Source organism: Chanos chanos, chromosome 9 (assembly GCF_902362185.1).
Source record: "Chanos chanos chromosome 9, fChaCha1.1, whole genome shotgun sequence".
Lineage (NCBI taxonomy): Eukaryota > Metazoa > Chordata > Actinopteri > Gonorynchiformes > Chanidae > Chanos > Chanos chanos.
Window position 1 is genome coordinate 10,627,098 of NC_044503.1, and position 12,066 is coordinate 10,639,163.

Here is a 12,066-nt window from a genome sequence, read left to right on the forward strand (position 1 = left end):
CTGCCAGACAAGGAGAACATTTCAAAGCACACCTTTAATTTGTTTTTAATCACTCGTCTGATGGCAACATTGTGACCCAGTGGCTTGAGGAGGAAGGATGTCTTCCTTGCACTGTGCGGGAGATTAGTAACCCCCCCACCCCAAACAGACACACACACACACATACACACACAACATATACCCATCCACGTGCTCTTTGAACACGCTTACCTCCCCTCTCACATGTTTGTTCGGTGCCAGACCACCACGGAATACACAACCGCTAGCTCCGTAAACAAGCCCACAAACGCCAGTCAAGCTTTTTCTAATTTCTCCACAGACGTGTGATCTGTTGAGCTGATTATATGAAGGATTTGGGAAGCTGGGAGTAATGAATGCGAAAGGGGTTTTTTGTTGTTGTTGTTGTTGTTGTTGTTGTTGTTGTTGTTTTTGTTTTTTCACAAGAAAACCCTTTGGCACAGTCCTGCATCCGCGCATTTACATCTCACAATTGTTGTTAAGGAAAAGAAAAAAAAAAGAAGCTGCAAATATGCTTAAAAATGTATTCTCCTACTCCCTTACTTCATTTATAAGCAAAGAAACCTCCTGTAGAGAGGAGGCAGGGGTGGATTTCGGATGTTGAGGGAACCTTGAAAACAAATGAGAGCAAGCAACCACCAACTTTGTATATAATCCTCTACTTGGTTTAGTCTAACAAGGATAGGTAATAATTATAGAGACAGTTCTCATCAATGTCAGTTTCTTGTACAATATGGCACAATACGTAACAAAGTTTACAGCAATGAAAGAAAACACGCTCTTCACACCCTGACAAGTAATTATCACATTTCGTATTTGAAAGAAGTCTAAACTTTCTCAGCTGCTTCATAAATGATCTCAGTGTTAAACCAACTTATTCCGCTTGTTGTATTAAGTCTAACTGAAGCAAACGTTTGGCAGGGTAATAGAAGACTTATGTGACGTGGCAGATGTGATATGATATGATATGATATGATATGGTAATTCCGGGAATTAATTTCTAATATTTTGCAGTGTGGGGATTGATTATAACAGATTGGAGCAGATGTTTTAAGAAAAACAAATAAATAAATAAAAAGGCCTACTGAAGATTTAAATAGGCCTGTATTGTTGGCATTACAGGCCGTTTAATAAAGCAGGAGTCAAACACGTGAGAGTGTAATCATGCTGACATTTAAAAAACACTACGATAACTCAGGAAGGGGCGTTGGCAAAGTCGCTTTCAAAAAAGCACAGTGTTCAGGAAGGAAGAGCCCACCACAGCATTAGACATACAATGCTAATAAGGCAATTATCTGCACACAGAAACAAAAGAAGACACAGTTATGTGACCAGAAAACAACAGCTCTTCCTGTCTGTTGTGTTTACCTGTCTGTACATCCTAATATTGGAAATAATAGGAGGAGAGTGGTTCAAAACCTTTCTGGGGTTTTTTTTTTTTTTTTTTTGCTTATTTGCGAAAAGACCATTTCAGTTAAATTAATGCTATTTTTGTAACAACCAACATACATATCCCTACTGTCAATATGCACTCTAACTATGTTTCTGTGTTATACCAATTATTTATAATTAAACCAAAAATGTCAGAGGGGAATGTTATATCGCACCCTGTAGGCAGGTTAAAACACTAAATGAAAATGACTTACAAATCAATGTAAACAAAGTTACTTCAATGCAGTCCAGTGTTATGCAGGACAAACATAGCAACTCTTGTAACTGCATTGATCACATCCAGAATTTTTTATATATATTGGTCAACATGAACAGCAGGTGAGACACTATTTACTCAGATCAGTTTTCACTAATCAATACACAGCCTTTCTTACCTTTCATCACTGTGTTCTCATTTATTGATTTGAAAGGTAAACAGCTCGTTTCTTTATTATTGAAGATCAGCGCATTTGTTCTTTAACATATATTTCACTTAAATATACGTTGAACAGATCATGTGAAGATTATGTTTGAATGAACACCGGTATTTACTAAATAAATAAACTAGAAAACCAAATATCAAAACGAGGCCACGCATCAACCTTGAACAAATTTATTTTCGATACCATTGGAAAGAGGCGTGACAGATGTCATAGCTCCTGCCTATGCCCTGAACTCATATCGCTGGCTGCAAATTCAAACAAGCCCCCGGCAACTCACTTATCTGCTCTTCTATTTCTATTTCTCACTCTGTGAAGATGAAGTCGGCACGAGGTGTTGTTTGTCATGTTCGGTTACACGCGGGTCATTTATAACACAGCACCGACCACGGAGGCATTACTTCTGCCTGGTTCAGGGCCATTGCAAGCCCTGCATGCCATTCCATAACCACACTATCCGTTAATCACAAACAAACTGAAGGAAATGATATACGTTGATATATGCCAGGATATACAAATACAACACAAGATTATGGAGTAGTAAGATATGTCACATATGTCAGTTCACTTAATATTGGCCTTTTAAACAATTAAGATTACCTTATGAATTGTCTCATACTATACTATATTTGATGAGAGATCAAACATATTACAGATCATTTACTTGCATCTATGAAATGATATTCATAATCCAGTGGCCGCTTGGTACAGTTGGTAATAGTAATGTGTGTCTATGTGTGTGTTGGGGGGGGGGGGGGGGGATAAAATATTCGTAGCAATAGAGAAGGCTGATATTACATATCAATACAGTGCCATCTAGTGGTACAAATAAGCCAAGTGCCCAAAACATGTGTTGTCATTTTACTATCCTGTAATCTGAATTATAGTGTCCTTATGTTGTCCTTATATCAAAAATCTTTGAAAGAAAAAAATAGGACAATCTTCTGTTTCTTTCCCCATGGCACGTAACAATTCTCATCTCTGTATATGCTCTGAATTAAGAAGTAATTTCAGAAGCGTTCACTTTTGAGATGTAAGGAGAGATTGTAGATGAATCAGACAGTTGGGCGTCACTCAAAGTTTGTCTCAGATATGGGTGAATTCGAACGTCTGCAGAGAAAGCATCTTTTTCTAAGTATGCCATGCTAAGTATGCTTGTATAGATGTCTATTTCAGTTAAACATTTGTGTTCGCTGAGCTGTTGCGTGTTCTCTGGAGAAGGTGTCAATAAAAATTTAGTGGCGTTGGATTTATTTTAGCAGATTTTGTTCAATCTTGTTTCGTGTTTTGTTTTGTTTTTTCAGGTTACAAATTTTGATAAAGTTCATATGTGGGTGTTAGCGGAAATCAAAGTCGTGTCAGAGACTTGTTGCAATCAGTCGGATTCGAATTCGAGGCGTGTGTGTGGGTGACATCATCGCGTAGACTAGGTACCTCGTTTTCCTAAAGACAAGCAACTGGCCTGAATGGTACCAAACATCGATAATTCTAATCCAGGTCACTGCTAAACGTGCGAATAATGCAGAACCAATAAAACGTTACGACAAACAGAGTTCCATGCAGGAAGAAAATTAGTTCCTACGCAGTGACCTTTCTAGCTAGCTAACAGAATCGAATTCACAATTGCCGCGTAGGAGTTGCAGAGACAAGGTAGAGAACGATTTTCATCTCCTATCTTCCCTAACCAAAATGGAGTCACATACGGAATTTTATCGTGAGGAGATCAATAGCACGGTATGGGAGGTACCGGAGAAATACCTGTGTTTGAAGCAAATTGGAACGGGAGCTTATGGTACTGTCTGGTGAGTCGTCTAGTTCTTGCTCTCGAGGCAGGTAACTGCAACGTTTAGTCAGCGGGCTACCCGCTGTCGAAAGTAACAAGCATTAGCTTACAGGTTGACAAAATTGACAACTGAATGGGGTAGCGGGACACTTGACAAATAGTAAATCACGCGCTATAATTGTTCCAGTTTCAGAGTAACCATACATACTGACTGTAAATGTACACAATAGTTTGCTTTTGATCCAGATCAGTGTTTAGTTGATGACTGTGTGAAACTGAAATCTTCCCAAATTGAATGTTGCTAACTAAGACATCACCCCATATCCACATAATTGTGTAACAAGGTTACAAAGAAGGAATACATGGAACTGATTTTTTCAATGGCTTATTCTTAATAATCCCTTGTACCATGTTGCACCCTGGGGCTAGCTTCTAAGTATGACCTACTTTCAGCAAAAACAATTATTCTTTTTTGCTCCTTATATTTGTAGAGCTGACCCTCTGACATACTCACTGCTCAGTGAACCTGATGAAGTTGTTTATTATTGTTTCATAATTTGTTATATTGTCCTGCTCTTCTTTGTTGGTTGCAGTTCATCATAGTCACCTTACACAGATCTGGCATATTTTACAATGACGCTATTGTGGCTTAATTAATTTTTAATAGCATCACTCCAAACCACAGTATCATGTTAATCTGACAGCGCTTTGATCTGTACGGGCTAATGTGTGTGGCTGTACCTTTTGCTTTTTTTTTTCTTCTCATCTCAGCTCAGCGATTAATGATAAAACCAAAGAAAAAGTGGCCATCAAGAAGCTCCACCGTCCATTTCAGTCCGAGATCTTCGCAAAGAGAGCCTACAGGGAGCTGTGTTTGCTTAAGCACATGAAACATGAGAATGTCAGTATATACTGTACTCTTTAACATCTGTGGGGTTACTCATCTCACTTTTGCCCTGCCTAGTTTTAGACATCGAGGCTGTCGGTTTAAGTAGACATTACTGTAATTGTTAAAACGTCTTAGGGTTGGAAGGGGCATGTAACTGAACGACCCGTAATTGTCCTGGCGGCAACATTGGTCATGTGACGCACCTTGATTACTGGAAGCAAGTTGGAATCAGATTTAAAAGCCCAGATTCTGATCATGGGTTTTACTGCAGCAGACGTTCAGTCACGCTTAGTCATTCTTGTCTTTAAAGAATTGATTATGTCAAAAAAAAATTCCCACCTCTCATTTCCTGTCTTGCTTACAACCATCATCATGGCGATGTCACCCAGGTGATAGGATTGCTGGATGTGTTCACTCCTGCCACTCGGTTGGAGGAATTCCAGGACTTGTAAGTAGATAATTCACCCTCACATTCTTTGCTGTGTTGTAACCATTACAGTGGAAATGTGGGGCTCCTTATTTGTAAAACTGGTTTATATTCCAGCTATCTGGTCATGCCATACATGTACACTGACCTCTCGAAAGTACGAGGACTTCTCTCAGAGGATCGAATACAGTTCCTGGTTTATCAGATGCTCTGTGGACTTAAGGTCAGCTCCCCCAAATATGAACATAGCCCTTCAGAATACACACACGTGATATTAGGGACTTAAATAAAACTTGGGTTTCCTGTGATCAGGGGATGTTCTTGTTTGATGTAAAATTGTTTTAGAATGTTGTAAACACATTGTCGCAATAGCATGTTGTCACAATGTCCTGTTCGTTGTATGGTTCTTTCTTGTGTGGTAGCAAAAGTGTTAATTTCCTCTCTCTCTCTCTCCCCCTTTCTTCCCTTCTAGTATATTCACAGTGCCGGCATTATCCACAGGGTGAGTAAGATCTGGCAGTGAATAAACGACATCTGTCAATGAATGTTCTCTCAACACAGTTTGTACCCATTAAAGGTACACTACCACAGATGCACACCCACTGTCTCGCCTTGTGGAGGTCTGCATTGAATATATTTAGTACTGGTTTTTGAAAAATTGTCAGTAATTTTATATGAACCTTGAGCCAGCAAATACAGACAGACCATTTCTCGCGTGGTTACTAAGACTGGTTACCTCGGAATTTCCCTGAGTCTTGTGAAGTAGTCTTAACTTTCACACCTCGGAGTGTGCATTTATTTTCATTTCCACTCTTAAAAAGGTTTACTGAAGGTTAAATTTGCAATACAGGTCATAGGGTTATGGCGTTTGTTCAATCCACTGTAGCGGTTTTTCAATGGCAAATGAAGGACAGGTCTTTTTAAGTCAGTGGGCCTTTTTTCATAATACTGAGCATGTTCCAGGTAGTTTGTTTATGGCTCTTGTTTAGAGTTCTGAGGGACTTCATTTGAATCCTGGGAAATCCAAAATGAAATGAGATACAGTAGGTTAGAAAAGGTCAGAACGAGAGGGAAGTGGGGCTGGGTGCATTCTTTATTTAGGCATTTCAGGTGAAGGGCTCCGCCACTGGCAGACATGCCTGAGACTGAGATGTAGGAAAGAGCTGCGATGTCTGTGCATGTCAGGAATTGTTCAGAAAGGCCTTGCCTAGCCCAGAAGTCATTAAACGTCTGTAAACATGAAAGAGAGGATATGCTCTTTAGTGTGTGTGTGTGTGTGTGTGTGTGTGTGTTTCTTACAGAGCACTACAGAGCTCAGAACCTATACAAGTGATCATTTATAGCACATTTATAGTCTATTTACATATTTCTAGTCTATTTTTTTTTATTTTTTTCAAAGCATCTGTCTGTATAGTCACCATAAAGCGACGTTTACTCTTGTCCTGTCTCTGTTCCAGGACCTCAAACCTGGTAATTTAGCTGTAAATCAAGACTGTGAGTTGAAGGTATGAGTCATCCCTCTCTTGATATGAAGGAAGAGAAGCTATAAGTTGTTTGAGATGATGACGACGGTGATGATGTTTTTGCGTTTGACACGGATGCAGATCTTGGACTTTGGCCTGGCTCGGCATGCGGAGGCAGAGATGACAGGCTATGTCGTGACTCGTTGGTACCGAGCCCCTGAGGTCATTCTGAATTGGATGCACTACACCCAGACTGGCAAGATAATCATGACTGTTAACATTTAACCGCAAGTCTACACGAGACCGCTCTGAGAGGCCAGGCTTTGTCTGTGTGCTGATTGTTGGGTTTTTTTTTGGGGGGGGGTGGGGGTTATCAATTTGTTTTCTTTCAATTCGTTTTGTGAGGTTTTATATATATATATATATATATATATATATATATATATATATATATATATATATATATTTTTTTTTTTTTATATGAATGAATAGCTTTTCCATTTAAAGCAGTTCACATATTCACATAGTACACTGACACGGACTAGATTTATCTGAAAAGAAGGTGCATGGTTTTGGTTTGCTCTGGCACGGATGCACAAGAATAAAAAGGTCTTGGCCTCTCGGAACAGTTTCTCAAAACTGTTTCTCTGCATGGATGATTTTTCAATTTTTCTGCTTCCTATCGCTTCCATAGATGAATGAGGTTATTTCTTGGCAGCTGTAAGGACAGATTGCTGCAATCAATAAAACTGTCTTTAGTGGATGTGGGAACCTGATTATTCTACCTCTGTAATCATTCTGTTCTACTGTCAAAAATGTATTTATCAGAATCGATATGAGATAATGGAATTGAGCGTTGCAAGACAAATTTTCTTCGGTTAGCAACTTACATTTTCCTTTTTATGTAATGTGAAATCTTTTTTTCTGCTATAACATCATCATTATTGTGATCTCTTTTTTTTTTGTCCCAATCCTAGTGGATATCTGGTCTGTCGGATGCATTATGGGAGAGATGATGAGCGGGAAGACACTGTTCAAAGGGAAAGACTGTATCCTTTGGTACCAGACTCGCCCTCTGCACGTATGAATCTGTTTCCTGATGTTATGAAAAGAGCATCTTCCATTATCTGGCATTAGAGACTGTATTTACTCCAGTTATATACCTTATCAGTGTTTACAATTGAATACGAAAGCTTTTACAGACTGACCATGAAAACAGGTTAATGAAAGCTCTGCACACTGATAATACAGTTTCAGTGTGCCCTTCTAACGAGATCTGGTACTTCACTCTTTACTTGAACGGTAAATGTAGCAGCCACTTGAGGCTAAGAGGCAAAGTGTGCCTTTATATCCGTAAGGCCGCGCTCTACAAGTTTTTGTTTTAAGTGTTAGCGACCATTCAAATCAGCCTGCACGTTCTACTCAGGTGATGAAGCATTATTATGTGCCCTTTAAAGCCTGGTGATTTCAACTGAAGGGTTCTGTAGCAGAACAACCTCTTCTCTCGGTTTATATCTTTGATTACACTACTGTTTAAAAAAAAATTGGCTTTAGGATAATGCGTTGATATTCTTAGACCGTAGTATGAGTTAGTTCAGACTTATTATTCATGCTGAAAAGAATAATTATTCATGCTGAAAAGCTTTGCGTTGCCTAAATAGAGTACACTTTTGATGTATTTAGGTCTCCTTATCCCGTTTTAAAATCGTTTTAGCCCTCTAAGGACCACAGTCTAGAATACTTAACGTAATTCTGGGTCATTACAAGTTAACTACATTGAAAAAAAAATCCCTTCAGAACCAGCAGCTTACAGTTTAAAAAGTGAATTTCATAGCACTTCTGGGAAAAAAAAAAAAAAAAAAAAGAAAAGAAATTGAAGCGTGCATTTCCATGAGCTTTGTCACAGAATTGCTTTTGTGTTGCTTTTTTTTCTTCTTTTTTTTCCATTTTTTGAGGATTTTTTGACATGCAGACTCTGCATATTTCTTGCACTTCAGAGAATGAAATAAATGAGTTCGAATACTAAGCGTGATTTTTAACCATGGATATTCAGACATGGATCAGCTGACTCAGATAATGAAAGTAACTGGAGTACCAGGCCCGGAATTTATCGAGAAACTGGAAAGCCAAGAGGTAAATATTCCCGAAACCAATGACTTGTTATTATTGTGATACTGTTATTATTGTTAAGATTTTATTTATGAATACATGAGCACTGTGAACATGTCGATACTGTGACTTATTTCTTCTTTCAGCCAGAAACAGTGTTTCGTAAAAAGAAATTGTAAAAAAAAAAAAAAAAATTGCTGCTTTTGTTCTGATTGTGCAAGTGAATGCAAGAGTGATTCTAGACACTGGGTTTGAAGTACCACCATAATCAGTGAGCTCTGTCATCAACATTGATGGTACCAATTGTGCAGTATTATTGTTTGTAATGTCCACTATATCTTCTTTATTATGGAACTAAAACACGTTTAAGTATTTTATGACATTCAAGACCCAGTTTTGCATTTTGAGAGCAACAGATGTTCGTCATTTCTTCGCCTCTCTGTGTGTGTTGTGCAATTATAGGCAAAAAACTATGTCAGCTCTCTCCCTCCGTACCCTCGTAAAGACTTTTCTACGCTGTTTCCTAGAGCTAGTGCAAGAGGTAAGTCCTGGTTTAAATTCTAAGACTTGACTAATGACAGAAGTGTGATGCATAGCCCATGACTAGGAGAGACCGTGTTAAGTTTAATTTAACATATACCAGTGGGTTTTGTTCTTTGATTGACTGCAGATGCTGACAAGTGTCAGTTAATGTTCTACTCCCATGTAACCTCTCTCTGCCTCTACACAGCGGTGGACCTTTTGGAGAAGATGCTGGTTATAGACCCTGATGCTCGGCTAACGGCAGATGGGGCGCTGGCACACAGTTACTTTGATGGCCTGAGGGACCCGGAGGACTGCCCCGAACCACTCCCATACGATGACAGTCACGACAATGCCACGCTACCCCTGGAGGAGTGGAAGAGTAAGTGCAGTTTTTTTTTGTTTTTACAATGTTACCGAGAATTGCCGTAGCGGATACATGTGCATGCGTTCTGTGCGGAGACTAACTTGTTTTTTTCTAAATTTGTATTCACACAGGATTGTCATACAAAGAAGTGAAGAGCTTTGTTCCATTCCCAAGAAGAGACTCAAAGAGACGAAACACACTGACAATGTCCCAGTGAAGTCATGTTAGTGATGTCAGTTTTTTTGTTACACTACATGACGGTGACTGAGAGTTCTAAGCAGCTTAAATGTTTACTCAAAGACACGACTATTTTGGAGACAAAAAGCTTCTCTTTGCTGAAGAGTGAATAGTTTGTGTGGAACCGATGCATTGGAGCTGACATCCACTCATTTATCTCCACTCGGCCGGTTTTAGCTGCAACGTGTTTGGGGGGGGAAAGTATACCTGAAAAGTGCACTGGAGCTTAAAGATGTGTCCAAACACATGGTTGAATGAAAGGCTGTTCCAAAATGTAACAACATATTTTAATTAATATGGTTGATATGGATTTACTTCAACATATATCTCAAGATTTTTTTTTGTTTGTTTTGTTTTCAGTTTTATTGTTCTGTGCACAGAACATAACGAACCCAGAAATTGTTGGAAGTAGTTATCATCTAGTTTTAGCAAGTTCACCACAGCCTCAAACGTTTTTTGCATTTTCAAAAAAAAAATATATTTTTTTTTTATTTTACATTGCAAGTGATACCTGAATGATATCAAGTCCACCACTCTTACTGACTTGCCATTGATGTATAAACACAATATACATACACAGAGAGAGCCAAACACAATGTCTCAGCTGTACCGGGAGGACATGGAGACTGGAGCACTGTTACGCTATTATACTGCACACTGTCCTGCCTTATGGACTTTGGTTGCCGGTTTGATCTTTTCGTATTTTTATCATGCAGTACACAGATTCCTTTGATGTAAATACCTTATTGTTTTGATAGAAAGAGGAACCTAGTTTCATCTCTCGATGTTTTAAGCATTCTTTTTTTCACTTCTGTGAAGGTCATGTTGTATAGAAAATTAAGATGTGTCTGACACAAGAGAAACATGAGAAATGCATTTGAGAACATTTTCAACAGTATCGTTTTAAGATGCACTACACCAAGAGTGGTGCTTTTATGCATTTTTCATGTTTTGTTTTGTTTTTTTTCTTCTTTCTTTCTTTGATTCAAATGTTCCAGGTTGAATTGTTATTGGGGGTGGGGGGAGGGGCATTATTTTCTCTTTTGCCATGAAATCTGTTGCTTTCTCACATTGGTCCCATGTTACTGTCTTTAAAAATATTTTGACATTTTTATGAATAGTGACAGAACTATGTCCTGAAAATGCAAAATGGTTTTAGGTTATGTGTTCTGTATGTTTGTGCACACCTATTAGGAACATTCTGATCTTTTTTTTTTTATTTGAACCTTTTTTCATCCCACTGTTTTTATGCAGACCCTCAGACCTTTAGACCTGATTTAGGCATAGCAAAACTCACACATGAAGCTGTGAAAGGAGGGGCAGGATGCTGACTAGTCAAAAGACCACAGACCCACAGTTTGAAATGCAAATGAAGTATCTGATTACACTAAACAAATAGACTCACGGGACACAAAAAAGATCTGGGTTAGTGGTGTGAATGTTTGATGGTTGGTCCATTACAATTTATCTGGCTCTTGTCCTTTGAAGATGACTCGTCTTGTTCTTCAGACGGTATTGAATTACTTGCTTCAGTGATAGGGATCGGTCTTAGTTTCTGAATGACTGAATGCCGCCACCGTCTTGTTAGTGCAGTTTATTTATTCTTGCACTGTTTGACATTGATTTTTGTTTTCAAAAACCGCAGCGCTGACCCGTGCACGAAGAGAGCGAATATGTTGTGCATGGATCACAGATTAGCACAGATGATATGATGAGCACTGAAAGTATTGATTTCGTCACGGATAGTTTCACCTCTCAAATGAAATACTTCACAGATAATAGCTAGGTATACATGATCGGTGACAATATTGCATTTTCATGCAATGTGTTCGCTTGTGTCCTCCGTTTTTATTTCACCAGTAAACTGTTCTTACTCATAAACTATCACGATTACAGGTCGAAAACACCCAGTATAGGTTTATCGAGTTTAAACAAAACAGTCTAACAATTCTTTTCGAACACTCCTTTAAATCAGTTGCAGGAACCAATGTAAAGTTTACATTCCGCGCTATGCAGCAGCAGGCTGTGCAAATCAGGCTGCACTAACCAATGCAGTGCACTTTTTCACTGAAGTAGTGGTGAAGAAGTGCATAGCAACTGATCCACCTTTGATTTGAATTCTAGCAACAACGTATCAGAAGCGCAACAAGCGCCTCACTGTGAATAAACACTGTGAAGTCTCTTGGTTATATTTTGAGCAAAATCGTTTTAATGTTAAGCAAAAAGCTGATACTCTGGATGGCCTGCTTTCTCATAAGGGGCGTGTTCTTGCTATCTTGACTGAAAGCCCCGCTCTCTACCCGTAGCGTCTAGCTAACTATCTAGCAAGGCAACAACAGTACACTTAGAAGCTGAAAATAGCCAGCTAGCTTGCTAACGA

At 38.9% G+C, this 12,066-nt stretch overlaps 1 protein-coding gene across 1 annotated transcript; it reads left to right on the top strand.

The window, feature by feature from the left end:
- Nucleotides 1-3,578: 3,578 nt before the first annotated feature.
- Nucleotides 3,579-9,666, top strand: mapk13 (mitogen-activated protein kinase 13). The gene is made up of 12 exons (XM_030783472.1): nucleotides 3,579-3,691; nucleotides 4,444-4,573; nucleotides 4,951-5,009; nucleotides 5,106-5,211; nucleotides 5,461-5,490; nucleotides 6,446-6,493; nucleotides 6,593-6,707; nucleotides 7,429-7,500; nucleotides 8,505-8,584; nucleotides 9,023-9,101; nucleotides 9,291-9,464; nucleotides 9,581-9,666. Exons 1-12 carry the CDS (start codon nucleotides 3,579-3,581, stop codon nucleotides 9,664-9,666), a joined length of 1,092 nt encoding a protein of 363 aa, XP_030639332.1.
- Nucleotides 9,667-12,066: the final 2,400 nt, after the last annotated feature.